The 27,326-nt window shown below is 40.0% G+C and overlaps 1 protein-coding gene across 1 annotated transcript in view; it reads left to right on the forward strand.

Moving 5' to 3' along the window:
• The first annotated feature begins 11,695 nt into the window (after positions 1 to 11,695).
• The window catches only part of ABHD5 (abhydrolase domain containing 5, lysophosphatidic acid acyltransferase), a 38,669-nt gene continuing 23,038 nt past the window's right edge, over positions 11,696 to 27,326 (forward strand). Inside the window, exon 1 of the mRNA XM_057705599.1 lies at positions 11,696 to 11,873. Within this exon, the coding sequence (XP_057561582.1) occupies positions 11,827 to 11,873 (47 nt within the window). The 5' untranslated portion in view covers positions 11,696 to 11,826. The remainder of the gene's footprint in view (positions 11,874 to 27,326) is intronic.

Raw genomic sequence — 27,326 nt, forward strand, 5'->3', positions numbered from 1 at the left:
ACAAGTTAAGAGAGGAGTAACCTTTAGACAGGAGGGGTAATGATGGAGTGGCATATGGGGGAGGTTTTAGGGATGTTCTGAATGTTTCATTTCTTGACCTGGGTGGTGGTTACATGACTGTCTTCCTTGTAATAAAGCATTGGGCTGGATATTTGTTTTGTGCAGTTTTCTGTATATGTATTTCAATAGAAACAAATTTAAGTGAGGGAAAAAAGGGAGTATCTTTTAAAATAATTTTGGGGGGTTTTAAAGAAAAACCTTGGCTTTCTGGTACAGTGATTCTTAAGGCAGCTTATTACCAAAAACTCAATGTTTCCCTTTATTAACTGTTCTGTCATCCTTTTCGTTTACTTTCCACTCTCTTTATCAATACTTCTCTAAAAACATATCGTTCCTGCTCAAGGATAGAGTATGAGGCACCAGCGAAACTCTCAGGATTTACTGTTTGGCCATAGCTTCAACTCTGAGAATTCAGCCAACCAGTTTAAGGGTGGTTATGTTATTCCAGTCGCTATGAGTGAAGTTTGGGTAACGTGCTTACTGTAAGCCACGTGGGGAGCTGATTGCTGCCTGAAACGTTTGCTTTCATATTTCCCAACTTCGGGATGTTTAATGATACAATGTTAAAGCGTTTCTAGCGTGTGCTTTCAGTGTTATTTACCAGGGTTTTTTGTTTTGTTTTCAGTACATTTTCAATTTAATAACTCCAAAGAAGCTAGGGCATGCATAGATGACCAAAAAAATCATATTAATGTAATTTAAGTCATTTACATGTTAAAGAACACGTTTAAAGCAATACTATCTTCCTAACATGGGTTCAGAGTTTTTAATTCAAATCCTGATTTGCATGCTCTTCAAAGTACGAACATTAGTTTGGGAATTAAACTTATATTTTGAGTGCTAAAGAATAATTCAAAAAGAAGTACTTAATGTTGCTTTGTTTTCTTTCTCTCAAGAGAAAAAAAAAAGGCTTCCACTTGAATAAAGGCTAAATTGTAGTGATAATTCAAAAATTAAGAAAAGATTAAGAATTACAGTTAAAAGGAGAATGAAACATTCTGGATTTGGGGAACTGAATTGTTAGCCTGGCAATCACTTTTTCTGGAAGTTGTTAAAATGGTTAAAAATTAATATGAGAGACCTAAATTTTCTCTTGCTTTGAAATTCAACCAGGATTCTATATATTTTGTCTAGAGATAATTGCCTTCTTTTCTTTCATCTTCAACCAAAAAAAGATAATGTTATGCTGACAAGATACTCAAGAGAAGAAAAAAGCAGTGGCTATATCTATATACGTCGTTACCATAGATATTAATCTCTCATCTATCATAATCAAAGCAAATTTTTAGTTTATTTTTAAACGAAATTCTATGGCCTAAATCTGGAGATCATTCCTAATTTTCTAATAGGTTGGGAGATTTACGGTTAAGAGCCTAAATTTTTTAGCAGATTTTGGTAGATTTTTACATAATGTTTATATGACTGGACCAACTTGATTTCCAAGTTTCCAATTACGGTGAAAAATAATCCATCTGCTCCAGTCCTCAGAAGTGAAACTGGGTAAAAACAGTGGATTCAGCATTCTTATAATTAAATGGCCCAAGTGTACAACTGATTTACAAATGTAATTGATAGCTGAGTTCTCAGTTGTTCTAATTTACTAGTTACAGCATTATTTGGATGGGCTGCCTGGCAATGGGAACAGAGCCTCTAGCTGGTGACAGTTGCATTATGGCTCTAAAGTGTATCTTTGGCTACCAGCCCAGTGGTTATTGCTTCCCACTAAGAAAGCCAACAAAACTAGTCTTGTCAGGTTCATAGATAAAGCCTCAATTGCTAACTCCTTTCAACTGCTCTGCAATAGATGCAAATCTGTTACCACTGCTGGAAACACAATTCCAGGAGAGGGCCTCAGCAGTGGGGGTGTGGTGGCATAGGCTCTTATCAACTCACCATCACTTCATGGGACAGCCACCACCATGCTAGGACACATGACACAAAGAGACAGAGAAAAGCCCTCTTCGTTCTTGCTACCATCTCTCTGTATAATAGTGGGTAAACAATGGAACCTCTCGAATCCCTGATTTCCCTTTTGTATGATGGAAATTATATGAGCTGTTAAGACTGATGGAAAGATCAACTGGCTTAATCAGGTACCATTTTTAATTCCTTGCAGGTGTTATTTAAACTTGGCTGTACCTCAGTCAAATAAAAGGGTTTATTTGGTCCCCCAACATACAGATCTACAATAAAGTTTCAAGTCCTTCTGGGATTTATAAAGGAAGTGGAAGACACATTTCTATTGTCAAGGAATTATTATACTTCAGGTGAGATAGGACCAACCCCAGTGAAAGTTGGTAAGCAAACTAATGAAAATATAACCTATCGCAGCCACTGACTAGGACGCTGATGTTCCTCCAATGCTCTGACCAGATTCAGATGTGAACAGGAAGGTCTGCTGGACTTGAAGAAAAACTAGGCTTATAGGATGGGTTCACTATCGAGAGTTTAATTATTTTGGTAAATCATTTCAGCATAATCTCATATTATTGTGTAATTTTTGTTTGAAATGTTTGACTGTACTGAAAAAACAAATTTTTATCACAAAAAATGATAGATTTAATCTTATACAGACATGCATCATCACTAAATTCATCCCTTTTCTTTATATACAATTCCCCCCAAGAAAATAATGCACATTTTTACATAAATGATAGCTTAAATGTCTAGTTTTGGGAGACTGGTTCTTTAATAATACTAAAGTAGCAGAGAGCAATATACACATTGCATGTGCTACTGAACCCAGAAGATATTTAATAAGAGCCATTTTCCTCACCTGAAGCTGAAGAAATTATATTAAATCAGAGGCTACACAAAAAAAGAGGAGGATAGGGGTTCCCTGGCAGCGCACAGGTTAAGAATCCCCCTGCCAATGCAGGGGACACGGGTTTGAGCCCTGGTCCGGGAAGATCCCACATGCCATGGAGCAACTAAGCCTGTGCTCCACAACTACTAAGCCTGTGCTCTAGAGCTTGCAAGCCACAACGACTGAAGCCCACGTGCTTAGAGCCCATGCTCCACAACAAGAGAAGCCACCTCAATGAGGAGCCCACACACCACAATGAAGGGTAGCCCCTGCTCTCCACAGCTACAGAAAGCCCACGCTCAGCAACAAAGACCCAATGCAGCCAATAAAAAAACAACCCCCCCCAACACACACCTCACATTCCATTAAAAGCAGTTACAATTCAGTTTAAAAAAAAAGAGAGAGAAGGATAGCTAAGCAACACCTTCAAATTTTAAAGGAGCAAAGCCCTAAACTTAGCTATTAAATGTATATTCATCAGCATAGGTTAAAAAAAAAAAAGTCTTCATAAACTGATTTGCAGAATTTATTAAAATAAAATAAAAATTCAGAGCAGGCTATATAGTCCAGGTGAAATTTTTTTTTAGGTCATTATTGAATTTGTTACAATATTGCGTCTGTTTTAGGTTTTGGTTTTTTGGCCCTAAGGCATGTGGGATCTTAACTCCCTGACCAGGGATCCAACCCCATATCCCCTGCATTGGAAGGCGAAGGCTTAACCACTGGACTGTTGTGGAAGTCCCCAGGTGAAATTTTTGAAGCTCATCCGTATGTGTTGTGAAGCTGCAAACCATCTCTTCTGGTGCCAGCCTTCCTGGCTCGCCCACTCCATTAATCTCTATCAGAGTGTCCCATTTTCTCCTAGAAAACTTGTGTCATAATCTGGATTGTGCCTATGTGGGTATGTTCATTTTGTTATCATCATTATGATCTCTGCTGCGTACTTCAACTTGAAAGAAAACAAGCCTTATTTGAACTCACTTTCAAAAATCATTACCACACTTGCTTGATCTAATAACCAGGTCTCTGTCTTTCCAGTACTTAAATGTGCTACTCTATACCTGTGTACCTTTACAGAAAGCTGTTATACTTTTGTCATCCACTGTTTTGTGTATTTTTAGTTGACTTGTGTTTATTCCCTCTTTCCTGTGAAACCTTAATTTCTTGGCCTGCCATCTGCTTTGTAATTCTCCTACACTGAGATAGAGTAGGCAGTGGTGTGTTGGTAAACTGGCTCTCCAAAGGGAAAAAAACAAAAACAAGAGCCCTGATTTTAAGTGATTGCCAATTTCTGGGGTATAAATACTCCCAATTTCAAAGTCCCACAAGGTTTAACATTCAGCTCACAAAATTCTTGAATATTTAATAGTAGGCGCTCATGAACTGACAGGAGCCGGCTCCAGCCAGGTAGGTAAGCAGTAAGATGGTTGCTAGCTCTGCACTGACTCAGAATAGCATTTTCATTAACTGCTTATGCACTCATACACCACAAAGTTCCTCCAGCGACGGACATACAATCATAACATATTTCAGTGTGGAATCAATGATGGGTGAAAATTGTTCCCTCTGTGCATCCCTGCAGACTTAAAGCTAAATAAGCCAATTTGCTGAATTACTTAGAACCAAGTATTTATTGCATCACAAACAGATATTTCCCACTTGTCAGAAAAATGTAATAGAGCCAAGACACCAATTGCTGTTTGTTTTCTGCCACAAGTGCAGACTAAATGGAATGGATATTCAATAAACTGTATTAAACTAAAGGATGCATTTTCAAAATGGTGAGGGGGTAAATAAACAGGCAACATAAATGTCAGAGGGAATTATGGGTATGAACACCTTCTTTCTGCTGTTGTATAAACCAGACCCTGCTACAAATGTTCAGTGGCATAATGACTACATAGATGAGTTTTCTTCTTGGAAGTTCAAGCATAGAAAGGCAACTGACATTTTCAATGACAACGATTTGGAGGGCAACATTTTTCCTGGTTTGTGAGAATGCTTATTATTTCAGCGTGGACTGATCAGAAAAAAGCAACCAGAATAAAAGTTAAAAGATGTGAAACAGGATGAGAAAAATCCTTTTTAAAAACATTGATTCTACTGAAAATAAAAATCTAGGACTCTTCTATTGTAATCAAATGAAGTGGAGAAAAGGGACCCCATTAAAATTCTCTCCCCAAATCATCATGACTTCAAATTTCCTGGGGCCAGAGGACATGACTGCAAATTGAACGCTAGCCCCTCTGGCTTCTTCTTCTCTCTCTCTTTCCTGTCTCCAATTCAAATGACATTTGAGGTTGAAATTGGACAATCACGTCTCTGACTTCCCTCTCTTATCCAAGTTTGGGTTTCCTAAGAAGTCATGAAAAGTGTCAGAAAGACATTAGAAAGGGAACTAGGATAAACATGGAGGTTATTTCCAGGGTTATGCCTACCTGATTTTTTTTTTGTTTTTTTGGGTTTTTTTGCCTACCTGATGTTGATGGGGAGATTTGGCCTTGCTGTATGTCTGGATATTCACTCACACATTCACCTTTCTAGTGTTGGAACCACTACAAACCATGGTGACAGAACAAGGGACAGCATCATGCAACTCTCACTCTATCTCGCTTGTGATCTTTCTCTTCTATGTGAGCCTGTGCTAATTTTACCTCTCATGCCTATTCTTTCCCTACCGTTCAGCTCACTTCCTCTTTTGCAGTGGTGTGTTGTGAGAATAGACTTTCTGATGAAAGTTTTCTTTTTGTGACTGATTCCTATAATAGTGATGTAAAGACCATCAAGTTATAACCTTTTCACCATTCTCAGTACCTAAGCCAAATGTCATGCTTATCATTAGATAAAAATGAAAATGATTCCATTCATTTGGAATCTGCAGGAAGCAGTCTCTGAGACAGAGTTTAAACTTCAAGGAGTGCCCTCAAGATGACACTGGTGGGAAGGAGAGGGTAAAGTGGGATTGGGCAGAGGGAGGAGTTTGAACCGTGAGGCAGGCTTGACAGCTTCAGCCACAGGGAGTTCTGGAGCAGAAATGGCTCAACAGAATCGTCCCACTTTGGGTGGAAATGGCTGGCCCTTTAATATCTCTACCTCCGTCCTTCATTAGATGTGAGCCTTCCTCAGAAGGGTGTGACCTTGGTGAGGTGGCTCTCTGTAGCTGGTGTGCTCCCTGAAAGGACTATAAGCTGGGAGCTGTTCCATTGAAACTATCACAGCAGCTGGGATTATAAGTCCTTTCTTGAAGAGGGGCTTGAGCACCCCATCTCCGTGTGCACCATTACAAATCTCCTAACCCTGAAAAATACCTATCATCATTCACACATCAGACATCCTTTATACTAGGTAGCATAAGAGGCTACCTAGTATAACTAGTTCACTTATTTGTGGAATCTAAAATGATACAAATGAACTTATTTATGAAACAGAAACAGACCCACAGACAGAAAACAAATTTATGGCTACCAAAGGGGAAGGGATAAACTAGGAATTTGGGGTTAGCAGATACCAACTACTATATATAAAATAGATAAACAACAAAAGTCCTACTGTAGAGCACAGGGAACTATATTCAATATCTTGGAATAAACCATATGGAAGAGAATATGAAAAAGAATATATATTCTGTTCACCAGAAATTAACACAACATTGTAAATCAACTATACTTCAATTTTTTAAAAAAGAAAAAAGTAGGGAAAAGGTAAAAGAGGCTACCTAGTAATACATTAAAAACCACTAGTGAGGGCTTCCCTGGTGGCATAGTGGCTAAGAATCTGCCTGCCAATGCAGGGGACATGGGTTTGAGCTCTGGTCCAGGAAGATCCTACATGCCATGGATCAACAAAGGCTGTGCGCCACAATGAGTGAGTCTGAGCTCTAGAGCCCGAGAGCCACAATTATTGAGCCCATGTGCAGCAAATACTAAAGCCCACGTGCCTAGAGCCCAAGCTCCACCACAATAAGAAGCCCTCGCACTGCAATGAAGAGTAGCCCCCGTTCCCCACCACTAAAGAAAGCCCATGCACAGTAACGAAGACCCAACACAGCCCATAATAATAAATAAATTAATTAATTTAAAAAAATTGGTGATTTCAACAAATGGTGTTGGAACAATTGGATATGCGTAAGCAACTAATATAAAAACCCCGGACCCAAAGCTCTCACTTTATACAAATATTAACTCAAAATTGATCATGGACTTAACTGTAACATGTTAAACCACACAACTTTCAGAAAAAGACAAAGGAGAAAACCTTCAAGACTTCAGGTTAGGCAAATAATTCTTAGACAACACCAAAAGCATAAGCCATAAAACAAATCAATACATTAGATTTCATAAAATGTCTTCTCTGCAAAAGCCCATGTGAAGAGGATAAGAAGACAAGACATATGGGAGAAAATATTTGCAAACTACGTATCTGCCAAAGGATTAGTAGCTAGAGAATATTAAAAATTCTCAAAAATTAATAGTTAGAAAATGGGTAAAAGACATACAGGAACAGACATTTCATTGCAAAGAATATACATGTGGCAAATAAGCATGTGAAACGACGCTTAGCATCACTAGTCATCAGGGAAATGCAAATTAAAACCACAATCGGACATCACTACTGGTCTGTCAGAAGGCTAAAATAAAAAATAGAGATGACACCAAATGTTGGTGAGGATATGGAGAAATTAGATCAATTCCATTTTGTTGTTGTGAACAGAAAATGGTACAGCCACTCTGGAAAATAGTTTGGTGGTTTCTTAAAAAAAATCTAAATGTGCAACTATCATGTGACGGGCAATTACACTCCTGGGCATTTATCCCAGAAAAACGAAAATTTAGGTTTACACAAAAGCCTGTACACGAATGTCTATGCCAGCTTCATTTGTAATATCCAAAAAAATTGGAAACAACCCAGATGTCCTTCAACAGGTGACTGATTAAATAAACTGTGGTGCATCTAACCATGGAAAACTACTTAGCTATAATAAAGGAATGAACTATTCTATTCGTTCACATGACAACTTTAATGACTCTCCAGGGAATTATGCTGAGAGAAAAAAGTCAATCTCAAAAGGTTATACATTGTATGATACCATTTATATAACGGGGGTGGGGGGTGGGGGGCGGGAGAGATCCTGGCCTTTCTCATGTGCATATAGAAACATACAAAAAGTGGTTCAATTCAGTATTCTAATAGAAAAAAAAAAGAAAAGAAACATTAACAAGGGGACATCCCTGGTGGCACAGTAATTAAGAATCCGCCTGCCAATGCAGGGGACACGGGTTCGAGCCCTGGTCTGAGAAGATCCCATGTGCCACAGAGCAACTAAGCCCGTGTGCCACAACTAGTGAGCCCATGAGCCGCAACTTCTGAAGCCCATGCACCTAGAGCCCGTGTTCTGCAACAAGAGAAGCCACCACACTGAGAAGCCCGCAACTAGAGAAAGCCCACAGGCAGCAACCAAGACCCAACACAGCCAAAAATAAATAAATAAATAAAATTTCAAAAAATTAATAAGAATGCCTATAATTAAATAAATTCCAGTACTCCCATAATATGAAATACCATGGTAGCAATGAAGAAAAATGAGGTAAATCTGTATGCACTACTGTGGAAAGCTCTCCAAAGCATATGTAGAAAAAGCAAAATCCATGAAATTGCCAAAAGTTACTTCTTTGAGATTAATAAAATTGATAAATTCTTAGCTAACTGACCAGGGGTAAAAAAGAAAGTGCAAGTGAACAATATCAGGTGTGAAAAGAGGATAGCACTACAAAACCTAACAACATTAGAAAGATAATTAGGCAACATTACAAAGAACTTACGCCAATAAATTTGACAAGTTAGGCACAAAAAGACAAAATATTCTACATTTTTAAACAGGTAACAAACTATTTTCCATTTGGTAGAACTGTCAACCCTTCATGCTTTACTCTACACTTTTAACATCCGTCCTCTCATCAAACTCCTGTCCTCACCCTCCACACACGCTTTGAAAATGACAACCTGGAACCACAGAACATCATACGGGACCTTGGGAATTGTCTGCTCTCAAACTCTCACTTTCATAAATGAGAAAGGTGAGATCTAGACCTTGCTGTCCAACATGGTAGCATTAGCCACACGTGGCTTTTAAAAGTTAATTAAAATTAAAAATTCAGTCACACTAGCCAAATTTCAAATGCTCTGTAGATACATGTGGCTCATGGCTACTATACTGGAAAGTGGGGATTTAGAACATTTCTATGATTGCAGAAAGTTCTAGTGGACAGGGCTGCTCAAGAGCTTTGTTATTTAAAGGGTGGTCTGCTGACTGGCAGCTGGAACAGGGCATCACTGGGAGACAGTTAGAAATAGAGAATCTCAAGCCCCACCCCAGACCTACAGAGTCTGAATCTGCCACGTAACAAGATTCACAGGAAGTTTGCATGCAGATTAGAGTCTGAGAAACCCTAACCATGTGATTCCCAAGGCCCCTCCAGCCCCAGGTCATACAGCTGATTGGTATCCAGCCCTTCCCTTGATCCAGCTACCATTTTCCCTTACTATCTCATGTCCTTATTATTTCCCTGCCACACTTCCTTTCTTACTCTGTTTAATCACAGCACTTTATCAACATTTACAGGGCAGCCAGGCCATCAAAGTCCTCAGGAAACCCCTCATGCCCTCATCCTCATTCTGGTTTGCAAGTGCTAGCGTGGCAGACTTGTGATAAAGGCCCAGACCTCTCCGATGCCTGTGGTGTTGTTCAGCATTTCTCCTGGGGAATCACTGTTGAGGGGCTAGAAATTAAAGCCAACCTTGACACCAGTGAGACACCAGTCATCAACTTCTTTGGTACACTCGGTCTTGGTGGTATAATGGCAGCATTAGTTCTTTGGACTCCACAGCCTGGAGTAGAGCATGCAGAGCTGGCTATGTATTTGCCTTGATGAGTGTCACACCAGACCATCTGATTAGAGAGTTCAAAGTAGGCGCTAGTGATCCCCCAATGTAAGTACCGCTTAATCAAAGTAATTGGTTATTATGTCATCAAAAAGAAGTGGATTTGGAAATAGGGCACCAGGTTGGCCTGGAACTCTGGGAGGTGTGCTTTCAGGGCACCACTAAAGTACTGGGAGGCAGTGATGGAGAAGGTCTGGCCCAAGCAGTCATTGAGGTTGGTGTAGGAGGAGTTGTCCAGGTACAGGTCGCATCAACAGATGTTGGCCTCATTGTCTCCTAAGCAGGCAGAGTCCAAGAACTCCAGAGTGGTGTGGCAGTCACAATGGAGCAGCAGGGTTCCTCTAGTGCTGGCAGCACCCAGGGGCTGGTGATACTAGCTTGGACTTCTTGCCATAGCCAAGGACAGCTCCTCCACCAGCAGCAAAGTGAAGCCTGGGCAGGCATACCCCCCAGAGCTGGGGAAGATCGTGAAATCCCATAGCCCTATGCACTGCTCTGTCTGTTTCTGGATAAACCCCAGCATTGGATCAATGATTTTTTTTTTTTCTGTGCAGCAGCCATAGACATCTATGAGAGCCGGCTCCAGATTCACAAAGTCTTGAGGATGAATACTTGCCAGTCCAACTTTCTGAAGGTGCTGCAGGAGTTGCAGCCATATTCTTAGGTTTTGATACTGAACTCAGTACCACAGGGCTGGGACTGTACTCCATGCAGCAGAGTCCTCAATGACCAGTCTGGCCCATATAGAAAGAGGTGCCCCCAGTATGGATATTCTCTGACAGGTGGAGATGGCAAAGGGTCCGTTTCTGCAGACACACTGCAAGTCTCTGGCAATACCACGAATTCCTGGAACAGTATTTTCATATGTTCTAGTCTTCCCTAACATATTTATGAATTGGATCAAATACAAGAAGAATATGTATTAGCTATTGCTATACCGAAGGATTATGAGCTGCTTCCCTCCCCCCCCCCCCCCCCCCCCAAATCACAGAAGACACCATCCCTATCCTCAAGGAACTTCCAGTGCAGTTGGAAGAATATTCAATAATGTCCATTAAAAACTCAAAACAACTAGACAAGGCTGAGAATCTGAGTGCTAGATGAGTGATAGAAACTGTCTGGGTTAGGGAGACTCAGAGGAGAGAAAAAGAGGCTGCAGGGAGGGAGGAGAGTTAGGGAAGGAGAGGGATGAACTGCGTCCAAAACAAAGGGTAGTATATTAGCACAGGCTCCGTAAAGGGGTAAGCCCCATTTCAATCCATTGTTTCTCAGCGCCTAGATCAGAGTGGGCACACAGCAGGCAAGCGGTAAATACGAATGAATGCACGGAAGGGACTGATACAAATACAAAAGCAGGTAATGTCTGACACTAAAAGACTTGAAAACAGGTCAAGAAATGTTGATATTTACATTAGCGATGCCCCCTCAAGAACCGTAAGTACCTAAACGCTGACTCTTTACACCCCTCCTGTGTGTACAGAGCGCGAGGTGGATGGGAGTTGATGGTTTCGGTCACTACTGTGACTCCAGGGTCTGGAGCAGGGTCCCCTGAGTCGCTCTGTCCCCTAGGCCACCCACCTGTGGGGAGGGACGGCCGCAGGACGGACAGCTCCTCCATTACAGCATTTCCATTCGCTACTGAATACTAGCTGGGCGCTTTCCGGGCAGGCCCAGCACCTGACAATCAATATCAGCGGATGATGCATGAATACAGTCATTCCTGAAGTTAGTTACCACCTGACACTGCCGGGTGAGTCACCGGTTCCTGCAGGTTGCCCGCCCAGCCTAGCGCTCACACCGGAGCGCGGCGGGCGGGATGACGCATGCGTGGCTGGGGTGGGGGTAGGGGGTGAAGGGGGGGCGGGATGGCCCGGCGCGCGCACGCGCCGCCGGGTCAGGCGAGTGGGCGGGCGAAGCCTGAGCGGGCGGCGGCCTTAAGGGCGCCGGCGGGTGCTCGCGTCTCAGTCGGCCTGTCAGCCGGCCGGGAGGTACGACGGGAAGCTTCCGCGGCGCCGGCGGCCATGGCGGCAGAGGAGGAGGAGGTGGACTCGGCGGACGCGAGTGAGAGGTACGTGCGGCGGGGGCTGCGTGAGACTCAGGCGCGCGGGCAGCGCCGAGGACCCTCACCCGCCTGGCGGCGCCGTCGTCCGGCCCCGGCGCGAATGCGCGCGGCGCCGGGAGGAGAAGCCCCGGCCCGGCTCTGCCCTCGGCGGGCGCCCTTCGGGTCTGAGTGTGACTCCGGCGAGCGCCGGGAGGCAGCTCGACCCGCGCGCGGTGGGGCCGCCGCGGGGTCGTGTCAGCGGCGCCGCGGGGCAGGCGGCGGGGGGGTTGGCCCGGCGCCGCGTCCCGGCGGGCCGTCCGCTGAGGTCTCCTTCGGGGCAGAGAGGGCTGCGGCCCCCAGCCCTGCCCCAGCGCGCCCGCGGGCGCTGGCCGGCGTCCCCGCACCTGACCCGAGTCACGCGCCACGGCCGAGTCACTCTGTCCGCTTCCGAGCGCGGCTTCGGACCTCAGGTGCGCGCTGGGCCCGGTCCAGCCCCGGGGCGAGAACGGAAGCGCCGCCCGGCCGGCTGTCTCCGCAGCCTGAGGAAGGGGCGGTGGTGGAAGGAGAACCCAGGTTCACCCCAGGGAAGGGGGTGTCGGGGGAAGGAGGAGCCCGGAGGAGGGGAAAGGGGCCAGAGGAGGGAGTCCGCGGCGTTAGCTTTCAGGAGACGTTTAGTTTACAGATACTTTTTAGAAAGAAAGTTAACACGATATGGTTAGCAAGTTCAGAATCAATAATCTCTCAGATGGAGCTCTTCCTCTTGCCTCCAAGAGTTCTGGCGTTACTGGAGAGATGTGTGAGGTTGCTGCTCAGAAGACACAGGTGTAGGAAACTTTATGGAAGTGGGAGGACAGATGTCTAATGGGAAGCCTTTTTTTTTAAAATTTTTATTGTATTGAAGTAGTTGATTTACTATGTTGTGTTAGTTTCAGGTGTACAGCAGAGTGATTCAATGCATATATGTATATATATATGTGTGTGTGTGTATATTTTTTCAGGTTTTTTTCATTATAGGTTATTACAAGGTATTGAGTATAGTTCCCCGTGACACACAGTAGGTCCGGTTGTTTATCTATTTTATATATAGTGGTGTGTATCTGTTAATCTTAAACTCCTAATTTATCCCTCCCCCTCACCCCCCCCCCTTTGCCTTTTGGTAATCATAAGTTTGTTTTCTATGTCTATTTCTGTTTTGTGAATAACTTCATTTGTATCATTTTTTTTTTTAGATTCCACATGTAAGTGGTATCATGTGGTACTTGTCTTTCTCTGACTTACTGCAGTTAGTGTGATAATCTAGGTCCATCCGTGTTGCTGCAAATGGTCATATTTCATTCTTTTTTATGGCTAATATTCCATTGTGTGGGTGTGTGTGTATACACAAACACAGCATTTTCTTTATCCATTCATCTGTTGATAGACATTTAGGTTGCTTCCGTGTCTTCCAGCACTTGTAAATAGTTCTGCTATGAACACTGGGTGCATGTATTTTTTCAAATTAGCGTTTTCATCTTTTCCGGATATATGCCCAAGAGTGGAATTGCTGGGTGATATGGTAACTCTATTTTTAGCTTTTTAAGGAAACTCCGTACTGTTTTCCAAAGTGACTGCACCAGTTTACATTCCCATCAACAGTGTAGGAGGGTTCTGATGGGAAGCTTTTTGATATACAAATATACTGTGTATATTATTCTTTTCTACCTGTAACTTCATGCACTTGGCAGTAGATGAGTAACAGTTAATTAGTAGAAAAATTAAATTGCTATGAACATTATTGCCTTATTTCTCAGGTTGGAAAGTAAATAAACCTATATGCTACCGCCCATACCAGTTTAATATTTTGACAACAATTCTACTTCAGAGGTTGGGAAAAATATGCATATGAAATATAACCTAAATGACAGAAGATAATATAAAGTACCATGATAGACGGGGTATTTGGAAAGATGACGGAAGGGAAAAGTTGTGAAATATTAGAAACTAGTCTCTTCCCTTGAGCTTTGTTGATATGATGAATAGGTCCTTTATTTTGGTTTGTCGATGAACTTTCTTTGTTAAGGTGAGATGCCGAATGTCATGCGAACACAAGTAGCAACCTGTTAGTTTGTCACTCTCTCATTTGTCACAACATTTTTGGCTCTGAGACTACTTTTAGGGGGACTCTTTGGCTTCCATGTTGTTGTGGGGCTTGCAAGTCCAGGGCACAACTGTGAAAGGAATTTGTGGTTTTGGGTGATAGCAGGAGGTCACTGGGGACAGACTGTAAACTAGTCTGACCAGCCGTGGTCCTTTGTTAGAGGTGGGCCTCCTTGGTGCTCTTGGCAGTACACTTGAGCAGTGTCCAGTGTACAAACTGATATGGCATTGTGAATTGTACCAAGCAAGTACCTGCTCCTGCTGGGTGTTCCCTAATGTGTTCATATTAAACCTTAAGGTCCACCCTGTGTGCTAGGTATTCCTGTTCCTGTTTTTCAGGTGGAAGTGCAATTGGAACTACTGCTAGCACCCCTCCAGCAAGTAGCAGGGATGGATTGGAGCCCCGTATCTCTGCTGCCTCTCACCAGAATTGGGCCTACTAGGATGTTTGGTTCTTGTTTTGTTTTGTTTTTTCCACTGATACTTTGTTATTTAATCCTTCATTGATACAGAGCTCACTTTAAATTTTTTTTTAATTGGTTAATCAACAATAGAACTATCCCAAGAGCCAAGTGGATTGTGGGAGAATCAGTCTTTGAATCAAGTTCCCTATTCTTAAGACATCTCAGATTTAGATGGAGCGATGACATTAACAAAGGAAACAATTATAAAAAGTTCATCTAAAGACTTTTTGGAGTATATGATTCTTGTCGTTTCCTTCTTAGTGAAGACAGGCATGCTTGGGAGTCATTTGGCTTTCAACATCTAACCCTTTTCAGTTGCAATACAATTGAGAAAGCAATATCTAACAAGAGTTGGGTAGACGTCTGTGAATTGCTGCAAGGTTGTCCCAGAGAATGATTAAGTATCAGTTGAGTTTAGAGGAAAGCTGTCACCCAATTGCTTAGTTAGTGTAGACCATAGAGTAGCAGTTTGCAGTGGTGGTCCAGAGTTATTACTAAGTGTTCAGAAATTTTGCCAACCATTGGCAGCTTCAAAGCAGCCAAGGTGGTAGTACTTACACTGTGGAAATCATCAAATAGTAAAAATAAGGGACTTTTTCCCCTTCCTTTCCTCTCCAGTGGGTTTATCCTACTGAATTTTCATTAGAATTTTACTATATTTCTTTGCTTTGGAGATAAGATAGAGAAATCCACTCTCCTATCCTTTTTTTTTTAATTTTTAAAATTAATTAATTATTTATTTTATTGGCTGTGTTTGGTCTTCGTTGCTTCGCACAGGCTTTCTCTAGTTGCATCAAGCAGGGGCTAGTCTTCATTGTGGTGTGCAGGCTCCTCATTGAGGTGGCCTCTTGTTGCAGAGCACGGGCTCTAGGCACGTGGGCTTCAGTAGTTGCAGCACATGGGCTCAATAGTTGTGGCTCACGGGTTCTAGAGCGCAGGCTCAATAGTTGTGGTGCATGGACTTAGTTGCTCCGCGGCATGTGGGATCTTCCTGGGGCAGGGATGGAACCCGAGTCCCCTGCATTGGCAGGCGGATTCTTAGCCACTGCGCCACCTAGGAAGTCCCTCCTATCCTTTAAATGACTTCTAAGATGAGTGACTCCTCTCTGTTGCCATCTCCCCTTTCCAGATCCTTATCTCCTGACTTCTTAAGAATCACAGAACTCCTCAGTGCCACATCCCAGTGGACTTTTATTTTTCTCAATACTTATCTTTCTTGGGTCCAAATTTTAGTGTTTGACACTGTAAAGATAGCTACTCCCTTTTGAGACTCCTGTCAGGCATTCTAGCTCTTATGATCTTTTGCTTCTTGTCTTACCTGAGACCAGTAGTTAGTTTTATTCATTCCCCACTCCCACCCCCCCATTTTCTAAATGTCGTCATTGGCCAAGATTCTGTCTTCACCTGTGTTTTCATTTTTACCTTGTTTACTCACACTCCTTGAACTATCCTGTCTGTGGAAAGGGCTGAAATCGCCTCAGGATGGAGCCTTCTTCAGCACTCTAGTGATGTTTCTAATTATGTGCCAGATGTTTGCAACCGATTCCTCAAATGTAGCAAGTTCCAACCAGGATTCCTCAAATGTAACAAGTTCCAACCAGGATCTTATTTGCACTGCCTTCCCCTGAATTCAACAATGCAAAAAGCTCAGTTCTTCCCCTTGACTTCCTATTTTTGTTAGGGCACTTAGGCATTTAGTTTCTATCTGGTCATCCAGGTTAAGAACTGTGGCACTGTCTTTCCACTCCCCTCCCCTGCCTTCATTGCTCCAGATATGAATTCTGTTACCATGTGCAGTAGATTCTAAGTGCAACATCACCTTTCTATACCCACTGTCACCTGGGGGCCACCTGGTTCAGACTGTCGCTACTCCCTTTTCTGAATTATTGCAGGCTTTAGTAAAATATTCTGTTTGTATGCTTTCAACATAACTTATTTTATTAGTTACTTTTACATCTCCAAGAGGCACAGTCTTGTTTAGCACAGGCACACACAGTGGCTTTATTGTATGTCCTTACCCTGACTTCAGAGCCCTTTGCAGGCAGTGTGGCTCCTATCTTTTGAGTCTTATTTCCTGCCTGTGCGCTGGGCTCTAGCCAAGCTGTGTCTTTCATTATTTCCGAAACATGTTTCTTGCTCACCTCCCACTTCCTCACGACTTTATTCACATTGTTTTCTCTGACCCACAACAGATTGTGATCTCCCTTCTCTAAAGGTTCATGGTATTTTCCTAAACGTTCTTTATGGCACCTCCACCCTGTCTTGTAGTATAGTTTTCCTGTATTTGTTTCATCAACTCATTGAGGGCAAGGCTTTTGTCTTACTCAAATGTCTGGTAGAGCCTAAAGGGCGTTTATACATAAAAAGCTTCAATAAATTGTTAAGAATTAAACACTTCAACTATTATAAACATGTGCTGACAGAAACATTAAGATCAAAAACCTGGTACTTGATTATTCATTTTGCAGTTTGTGATTTAAATTTTTTCATCCTAAAATATCCAAAGGACATCAATAGATATATTCATAAGAATTTCAGAGTTTGAACTTGACTAGGACAAGTTTGAGCAATTAGGATCATGAACTTAAATTATATTGGTGAGGTTGGGAATATGATTCTTTTCCTTGACCTTGGATGAACCAACAGGGAACCATGCTTCCCTGTTTTGCCTGTTCTCCAAAATGCCAATTACAGACCAATAAATGCAGATTTCATTCCTACGACAAAGAACATAACAGAAGATTGTAAAGTCCCATGGATGGGTACACTTAGTAAAAACAACACTGAATAATACATTTCAGAATTAAATGTGTCCCTGAATGAGTCATTAAAGTCTATATTATTTGTAATAGCCATTCAGAAACATTGTATAGTTAGATTTTTAGTCTAATTCCATAGTTCTGTAATTTCTCACTCCTGATTGTGAATCATAAAAGAAAAAAATGTATGGAAAGATAATTTTATTAAAACTTATTCACTTTGAGACATTTTTAGTTTTTATTTCCTTTATCTAGTGGATGAACTTACTTGGAACTAACACAAAATGTCACTTGGGTTTATTAAACAATGCAAATCTAAAAGTACACATGTAGCTTCTTTAATTAGGTATTTTGGATGATGCTGTGTCTGATTCTAGAATGGCTTGTTTACTGTGTGTGAGAAGGTAGGAATCAATTGGGGGAAAATATTACCAGCACGTGGCTATGTCTAAAACACCATTTCTCCAACTCTAGGTCTTTAAAAGTTATAAGTTAGGGAAAAAATTGTATAAAAAAATTTTTTTAAATAGAAAAAAAAATAGAAAGTGAAAAGTAAAAGTTCCAGGTTAAAAAAAAAAAAAAAGCTGAAAGAATGCTAATTAATGTGTTAAAATGTATTAGAGGGCCCATGTTGTCAATGATCTAATGGTTATGATAATTTGAATCACTAGTATTATTTATTTAAAATAAAATGGCGTGTTAGTCACTTAAATTATGGTTGTGTGAGACATACTGTATTATTTTTTTATTTCCTCTTTTGCAGGATAGGATTAAAGAAGTCATTTCCCAGGAAAGACGTTCTTTATTTGCCCGAGCGTTATCGGTCATTCATTGATTGATTGAGGAATTATTTCAGAGGAATATGTATATTCATACATCTGATAAATTTGGATAGTTATAATAAAAATCAAAACCTCATAGTTTCTCTAAATGAGGTAGAATACTGTGCTCAGAGTGCTTAGAGGAGCTTATAGAGAGCAGTAATAAACATAGTTTTTCTCTGTTGACATTACCAGGGATGGAGGCCATTTTAAACAAAATTGTAATATAATGAAATTCTCTTTACTTATAACCTAATTAGAAATGTTATTTAAGTGGCCAAGAGTGTGTGGAAATTGACCAGACTTCTGTATATTTTCTTCAGAATACTTTGAAACCTCTTTCACTATTTCACAATATTTACAGATTGTGCAAATCAGATTTAGTAATACTATAGATAGTCCAGTGCCTTAGAGAACAAAACAGGAATTACTAGGAAATTTAAATGTTGATGGCCTAGGATACAAGTACAACGTTAATGATATTTTTTTAAAAAAAGATTACATAGAAAGTTAAGGGAAAAAATTCGCTTTTCTCTCTCAAACTCAGGATATTTAAAATCAGATTCTTAAGTTAATAAACTCTGTTAATGTGCTAAGCACATGTTGTTTGGCTTTCCTTAGAGTTGCCACCTTTAGTGTAGTGTTTTAAAGCTTTTCTTACTCAGAAGTCTGCTCACTGAAAACATTCTTTATATCTATTACAGGTTATATAGTTTTTTGATTAGATGCTTTAGGGCTTAGATCCTCAGCCTTCCTAATGAGGTCAGTTCTCAACAGATGGGACAGGGTAGAAAACCTGAGGCACATTGGTAAACCTTCCTGATGCCCTACATAGATATAGTCCCTATAGTGAATGACTTATCTTTATTTTTTTATTTTATTTATAGGGGATTTTGCTTTTATTTTATTTCATTTTAAGCTCTTTATTGGAATATAATTGCTTTACACTCTTGTACCAGTTTTTGAGGTACACCAAAGTGAATCAACTGTTTTCATACACATATCCCCACATCCCCTCCCTCGCGCGACTCCCCCCCACCCTCCCTGTCCCAGCCCTCTAAGGCATCACCCATCATTGAGTTGATCTCCCTTTGTTATACAGCAACTTCCCACTAGCTATCTATTTTACAGTTGGTAGTGTAAATATGTCTATGCTACTCTCTCACTTCGTCCCAGCTTCCCCTTCGCCCCCAGCCACCCCAACCCTGCGTCCTACAGTCCATTCTCTGCATCTGCATCCTTATTCTTGTCCTGTCACTGGATTCATCAGTATGATTTTTTTTTTTTTTTTTAGATTCCGTACACATGAGTTAGCATACAATATTTGTTTTTCTCTTTCTGGCCTACTTCACTCTGTATGACAGACTCTAGGTCTATCCACCTCATTACATATAGCTCCATTTCATTCCTTTTTATAGCTGAGTAATATTCCATTGTATATATGTGCCACATCTTCTTTATCCATTCATTTGTTAATGGGCATTTAGGTTGCTTCCATGTCCTGGCTATTGTAAATAATGCTGCAATAATCATTACGGTACATGTTTCTTTTTGGATTTTGGTTTTCTCTGGGTATATGCCCAGTAGTGGGATTACTGGATCATATGGTAGTTCTATTTGTAGTTTTTTAAGGAACCTCCAAACTGTTTTCCATAGTGGCTGTACCAACTTACATTCCCACCAGCAGTGCAGGAAGGTTCCCTTTTCTCCACACCCTCTCCAACATTTGCTGTTTCTAGATTTTTTTGATGATGGCCATTCTGACCGGTGTGAGGTGACACCTCATTGTGGCTTTGACTTGCATTTCTCTAGTGGTTAGTGATGTTGAGCATCTTTTCGTGTGTTTGTTGGCCATCTGCATGGTGAATGACTTATCTTTATATTGCGATGAACACTTTTTTCTCTTCTGAAGTTAGGGTCTCAGCAATATATGATGGTGTTTATTGTTTATCTGCTTAAATAAATTAGAGAAGTTAGTTTTTGCTTTTCTATGTATTTTCCAAAGTTCTGAGGAGGCAGCCCTGTATCTTGTTCACTGTATTATGGCCCTGGTAAATTTAATTTTTACTTTGGTTTTTGTGACCTCAGAAGTATGGCTGGATATCTGACAAACTTCAGTCTGTGTCCTTAGTTCCAGTTTCATGTCCTTAGTTGCAGTCTTCCACACACTAAACCTAGAAATGCAGAGCAACACTGAATGGCATAGGAGATTTTGTGGAAGAGGCAGAGAGTGTCTTTGAAGATGAGGTCAATTTACTCCAAAAACAGAAAGTGAGGTTGGATGGGTGTTTTAGAGCAGGGGTCCTGAACCTGGTCCATGGCCCGTTAGAAACTGGGCCACACAGCAGGAGGTGAGCGGCGGGCGAGGGAGCAAAACTTCATCTGTTGCTCTCCATTTCTCCCCATCGCTTGCATTACCACCTGAACCCCCCCCCCCAAACTGGTCCCTGGTGCCAGAAAGGTTGGGGACTGCTGTTCTAGAGGGTTGAAGCAATAGAGGTCACAAGCTAAGGTGTAGGAACTCATGAACAAACAGTGATAAACTAAAGGATGGAAAAGATAGACCCCTGCTTTTCACCCTCTAAAAATCTTTCTTTGAGCCTGTTATGTACTAACACTCAATCCTGTAGAATAATTCTAAGAAAGAAGTAAAAGGCAGTTTATATAAAACATTGTCATCTGGTTAAAGCAAAAACTGATTAGACAGAAATGTTACCATGGCTTAGGGGAGAGAGGTATCTTTACAGTTCCATTAACAGTGAAAATAAAATATTTTACTATGTTAAATATAGATTTTTCAGTTTAAATATACTTTAGAAAAACACCACTTAAAAAAAAGTATCTACTTTGATGAAAAAGCTGCTGTAAAAACCTGGAGAGTATTGTGCCTCTTGTGGTTGAAGACATCTTGCAAACATAAAAACATCATTTTGCTCCTTCTCTTTGAGTTAAGCCAATCCCTGGGAGACAAAATGCATAGACAAGCCAATCATACCCTTTGAAAGTTGGTTTTGTGATGAGTGGTAAATAGGTGGAGGTAGCTGTGATTCCTGTATTACCAGCTGATATATCACATTTTAAACTCTAGTGCCTAGCGCATAGGAGGTATTAAGAGACTGAATTTTTAAAAAATTTTTTTTTTTGAGACTGAAACAAAGATAGCGTTTGTGTTTCCTCTGCACGTCTATGATGTAAGTGGGAACAATAGTGGATTATAGTTCATTTCACTTTTATTTGTTGTTGTTGTACTGACCTCTGATTCTCTTTGGCCAAGAACTGTGCTATTATTTGAAGGATATTTGTTGAAAAAAATTGGTGAGATTGAGTTGTAAGTAATTTCCTGTTGGTACTAGTTCATATATTTGTGACCAAACATAGACATTGATGACCATCTTGTCAAGGACTTTTTAAATTTTAAGCTCCAAAGATCATGAGATTCTTTTCTCTTAGCTGCCTGTTAAACTGCTGTTTTCAACAATTGAAAAAATTGTTGGATAAACTGAAAATTTCATTGCTGAAGACTTGAGTTGTTTTTCCTTGATAATTTGTAAATAGTTTATGTATTTACAAATAAACTAATAGTAGTAATGTTTTCTATTATCTTGATACCTTGATAATAAGTTATAGATAACATTTGTCAGAGATGCCTAGAGGTGTTATCTCCTGTGAATTCAGAAGATTTGAAACTGGCAGCAGAGAACATCAGACTAGAGCCTCATATTGTAGGCTATTATGGATCTTCTGTATTCTTTTTTTTATTATTAAGGCATAATTGACATATACCATTATATTTGTTTCAGGGATGGAACATAATGATTTGATGTTTTTATATATTGTGAAATGATCATCACAGTAAGTTTAGTTAACCCTTTTTCTTATGGTAAGAACTTTTTAGATTTACTCTCTTAGGAACTTTCAAATATACAGTACATTATCATTAACTCTGGTCGCCATGCTGTACATTATATCCCCATGACTGACTTATTTTATGACTGGAAGTTTTTATCTTTTGACCCTCTTCACCTGTTTTACCTACTCCACCTCTGGCAACCACCAGTTTGTTTTATCTCTGAGTTTATTGTTGTTGTTTTGAAAGATTCCACATGTAAGTGAGATCATATGAATTTGTCTCTCTCTCTGACTTATTTCCCTTGGCATGATACCATCTGGGTTCATTCATGTTGTGCAAATGGCAATATTTCATTCATTTTTATGGCTGAGTAATATTCCATTATGTACACATTTTCTTTATCCATTTATTTGTTGATAGACACTTAGGTTTTTTTTCCCGTATCTTGGCCATTGTAAATAATGCTTCCGTGAACATGGAGGTGCGTATATCTTTTCAAGTTTTTTTTTTTTTTTCTTCAGATAAATACCCAGAAGTGGAATTGCTGGATCTTATGGTAGTTTTATTTTTTGAGGAACCTTCGTACTGTTTTCAATAATAACTGCACCATTATACATTTCCACTAACAGTGTGCAAGGGTTCTCTTTTTCTCCATATTCTCTCTAACACTTGTCATTTCTCATCTTTTTGATAATAGCCATTCTACCCAGTGTGAGAGGCTATCTCATTGTGATTTTGGTGTACATTTCCTTGATATCAGTGATGTTGAGCATCTTTTCATGTGTCTGTTGGCCACCTGTGTGTCGTCTTTGGCAAAAAGTCTTTAGATCCTCTGCCCATTCTTTAACTGGACTTTTTTTTGTTTGTTTTGGGTTTTTTTGGTGTTGGGTTGTGTGAGTGCTTTATGTATTTTGGGTATTAACCTCTTATCAAATTTATTATTTGTAAATATTTTCTCCCATTCCGTAGGTTGCCTTTTCATTTTGTTGATGGTTTCCTTTGTTGTGCAGAAGCTTTTTAGTTTGATGTAGTCCCACTTATTTATTTTTGCTTTTATTGTCTTTGCTTTTGCTGTCAGATTCAAAATATCAGCAAGACCATTGTCAAATAGCTTACTGTTTTATTCTAAGAGTTTTATGCTTTCAGGTCTTAAATTCAAGTCTATCATCCATTTTGAGTGTATGCTGTAAGACAGGGGTTGAGTGTCATACTTTTGCATGTTGCTCTCCAGTTTTCCCAACACCATTGGTGAAAGAGACCATCCTTTCCCTATTGAATATTCTTGGCTCCTTTGTTGTAAACTACTTGATTATTTATGTATGGGTTTATTTCTGAGCTATCCTCTTGCATTGATCTATGTTTGTGTCTTTATGCCAGCACTATTATTATTTTAATTACTATCGCTTTGTAATGTAGTTTGAAATCAGGGAGTCTTAATGATCCAGGTTTGTTCTTACTTAAGACTGCTTTGGCTATTTGGGGTCTTCTGTGGTACCATACAGTTTTAGAATTGTTTGTTCTATTTCTGTGAAAAAAATGGCATTGGAATTTTGATGGGATTGCATTGAATCTGTAGATTGCTTTGGGTAATACGGACATTTTAACAATATTCTTACAGTTCATGAGCGTGGAATATCTTACCATATCTTTGTGTCTTTTTCAGTTTCTTTCATCAGTGTCTTAACAGTTTTCAGTGTACAGGACTTTTAACCTCTTTAGTTAAATTTATTCCTAGGTATTTTATTGTTTTTGATGCAGTTGTAAATGGGATTGTTTTCTTAATTTCTGTTTCTGATAGCTCATTATTAGTGTATAGAAATACAACATATTTCTGTATATTGATTTTTGTGTCCTGCAACTTTACTGAATTCATGTATTCTAACAGTTTGTTTTTGTTTTTTTGAGGAGTCTGTTGTTTTCTATATATAACACCATGTCACCTGCAAATAGTGGCAGTTCTTCTTTTCCAATTTGGATGCCTTTTATTTCTTTTTCTTGCCTGCTTGTGCTGGGTTGGACTTCTAATACTTTGTTGAATAAAAGTGGCAGTAGTGGGCATCCTTGTCTTTTTCCTAATCTTAGAGGAAACACTTTCAGCTTTTCCGCATTAAGTGTGATGTTGGCTGTGGGCTTGTCATATATGGTCTTTATTATGTTGCAGTATGTTCCTTCTATACCAACTTTGTTGAGAGTTCTTTTTTTTTTTTTTTGTCACAAATGGTGAATTTTGTCAGATGCCTTTTCTGTATCTATTGAGGTGATCATATGATTTTTATCCTTCATTTTATTGATGTGGTGTATCACGTTGATTTGTGGTTGTTGAACCATTCTTTGGAATAAACCCTGCTTGATCATGGTATATGATCCTTTTAATGTATGTATTGTTAAATTGAATTGCTTATATTTTGTTGAGGATTTTTGCATCTATGTTCATCAGTGATATTGACCTGTAATTTTCTTTTTTGTGTGGTGTTCTTGTCGATTTTGGTATCGAGAAATGCTGACCTTGTAAAGTGAGTTTAGAAGTGTTCACTCTTTTTCTGTTTTTAGGAAAAGTTTGAAAAGGATTGGTATTAATTCTTGTTTGAATGTTTGGTAGAATTCACCAGTGAAGTTGTCTGTTCTCTTACTTTTGTTTGTAGGGAGTTTTAAAATTACTGATTCAATCTCCTTACTAGTAATCATTCTATTCAAATTTTCTGTTTCTTCCTGATTCAGTCTTGGAAGGTTGTATATTTCTGGGAATTTATCCATTTCTTCTGGGTTGTCCAATTTGTTGGCATATAATTTTTCATAGTAGTTCTCTTTTGATTGTTTGTGTTTCTGTGTTATCAGTTGTAATGCCTCCTTTTTCATTTTGGATTTTGAGTGACTCTAAGTAAAAGTTTGTCAGTTTTTTTTATCTTTTCAAAGAACCAGATCTTTGTTTCATTGATCTTTTCTATTGTCCTCTCAGTCTCTATTTCATTTATTTTTTTCTCTAATCTTTGTTATTTCCTTCCTTCTACTAACTTTGGGCCTTGTTTCTTCCTTTTCTGTTTCCTTGAGGTGTACAGTTAGGTTGTTTATTTGAGATTTTTCTTGAGGTGTAAAGTTAGGATGTTTACTTGATTTTGCTAGTTTTGCCTTTTAATCTACATACTAACTTTAGTAGTGATTAACCCACTAGATTTATGTATATTTACCTTTACCAGAGAGATTTATACTTTCATATGTTTTCTTGTTAGTAATTAGTGCTATTTTTCTTTCAGCTTAAAGAAATCCCTTTAACATTTCTTGTAAAGCTGACTTAGTGGTGATGAACTCCTTTAGCTTTTGTTTGTATGGAAAATTCTCTCATTTAGTTCTGAATAACTTTTCTTGATAGAAAGTTATTTGTTGGATTTTTTTTTTTTAATGACTTTGAATATATCATGGCACTGCTTTCTGTCCTGCAATTTCTGCTGAAAAAATCAGCTGATAGACTTATGAGGTCCCTTGTGTATAAAAAATTGTTTTTCTCTTGCTGCTTTTAAAAGAGTCTCTCCTTATTCTTAACTTCTGGCATTTTAATTATCAAGTGCGTTAGTATGGGTCTCTTTGGGTTTATCTTATCTGGGACTCTCTGGGCTTTCTGGGTCTGGATGTCTTTTTCTTTTCCCAGGTTAGGGAAGTTTTCAGCCCTTATTTCTTCAAATCAGTTTTCTTCCCTTTTCTCTCTTCTTTTTTCTGGGACTGCTAAAATGTGAATGTTACTGAGCTTGATGTTGTCTTATAAGTCCATTATGCTATCTTCATTTTTTTTTTCATTCTTTTTTCTTTTTGCTGCTCTGTTGGGGTGAGTTCCTCTGCCCTGTCTTCGAGGTCATTTATTATCCTTTTTTCTGCTTTATCTAGTCTGATGCTGAACTCATCTAGTGTTTGTTTGGCTGCACTGTGCGGTTTGTGGGATCTTAGTTCCTCGACCAGGAGATGAACCCAGGCCCCTGCAGTGAAAGCACCAAGTGCTAACCAATGAACCACCAGAGAATTCACACATCTAGCATATTTTTTAGTTTAGCTATTATATTTTTAGTTCTGTGATTTCTGTGTGGAACTCTGTTGTATTTTCTGTCTCTTTGACAAAGTTCTCACCATGTTTATTCTTCTACAGAGTTCAGTGAGCGTCTTTATGACCGTTACTTTGAACTCTTTGTCAGGTAAATTACTTATCTTTATTTCATTAGGGTTTTTTTTTCCCCCTGAGATTTTATCATGTTCTTTGTTTGGAACATATTCTTCTGTTTCTTCATTTTGCTTGATTCTCTGTGTTGGTTTCTGTGCATTAGATGAAAAACAACCACTCCTCCCAATCTTAAAGGGTTGACGATAGGAGATGAACCTTATTGTTCAACCCTGCCCTAGCTCTTGGTTGTCTTTCAAACCATTGTGATTGTCAAAGAAGCTTATTTTATTTTTAATAGTTCCCAGTAGTTCAGGATGTGCCAAGGCCAGTATCCCAAAGGGAAAGATCTCAGTCAGCACCTAGATTCAGGCTGAGTGGAAGCCAAGTGGAAGCCAAACCCTTAGGTATCAGTTTTTAAAGAATGCAAACATATATATATATATATATATATATATATATATATATATATATATATATATATATATATAATATATATATAGCTGTGGGACCACAGTCATCAGCCCCACTGGCCTCCAGATCTGGAGATGTCCTCTGGGCAGCAGTCACACAAATCAGGGCTCCAGAGGAGTGTACAAGCTCCTTTCTGGGAGATACTGGTGAGCTATTGCAAGGCAGAGGGTAAGTGCAAAATGGCATCCCCAGCTTCTATTCCATGAAAGCACCTCTGTAGTTGCTCATGTGTGCCAAACCAGAATCCTGCTTCTAAGGCCAAAGCTTCTGGACAAATAAATAGGCCTCTTTCTCAGAGAGACTCGGGGTGTGTTTCCGTCAACTGTCTGTGCGATGTACTGGGACAGGTAGTCTGTCTCTCTGATTGTTACAGTTCCATGGGATACAGGAACACAGGCCCCTCTGACTGCCAGAGCCAGGTGATTAAGGGGTGTCCTCTGGGTGGCAAACATAAAAACTGGATCACCAAACATAAAATGGCAGAGGGAGAGCAGGAAGATGGTTTCCACCAGCCTCCATCCCTGGAGAGCATCCCAGCAGGCCCCTGCTCCTTCGGCCATTGCTTTAAACTTAGGAAATGAGTCTCTTTCACATAAAGCCTGGGTGCTTTCAAAGGACTGCTTCTGTGCTGGGCCCGGTTCAGGTGAGTCTGCACATAAGCCGTTTAAGAGCCATTCCCTGGTTTGCCACATCCCATATGTTTCATGGGCGTGAGCCCTATTGGTCTTCAAAGCCAGACATTTTGGGGGCTCATCTTTCAGGTGCCAGTCTTAAGAGTCGTAGTGCCCAGTGTAGGTTATGAGCCCTTTGCTCCTCAGGGAGAAGAAGCTCTGGG

This window comes from Hippopotamus amphibius, chromosome 13 (genome assembly GCF_030028045.1).
Source record: "Hippopotamus amphibius kiboko isolate mHipAmp2 chromosome 13, mHipAmp2.hap2, whole genome shotgun sequence".
NCBI lineage: Eukaryota > Metazoa > Chordata > Mammalia > Artiodactyla > Hippopotamidae > Hippopotamus > Hippopotamus amphibius.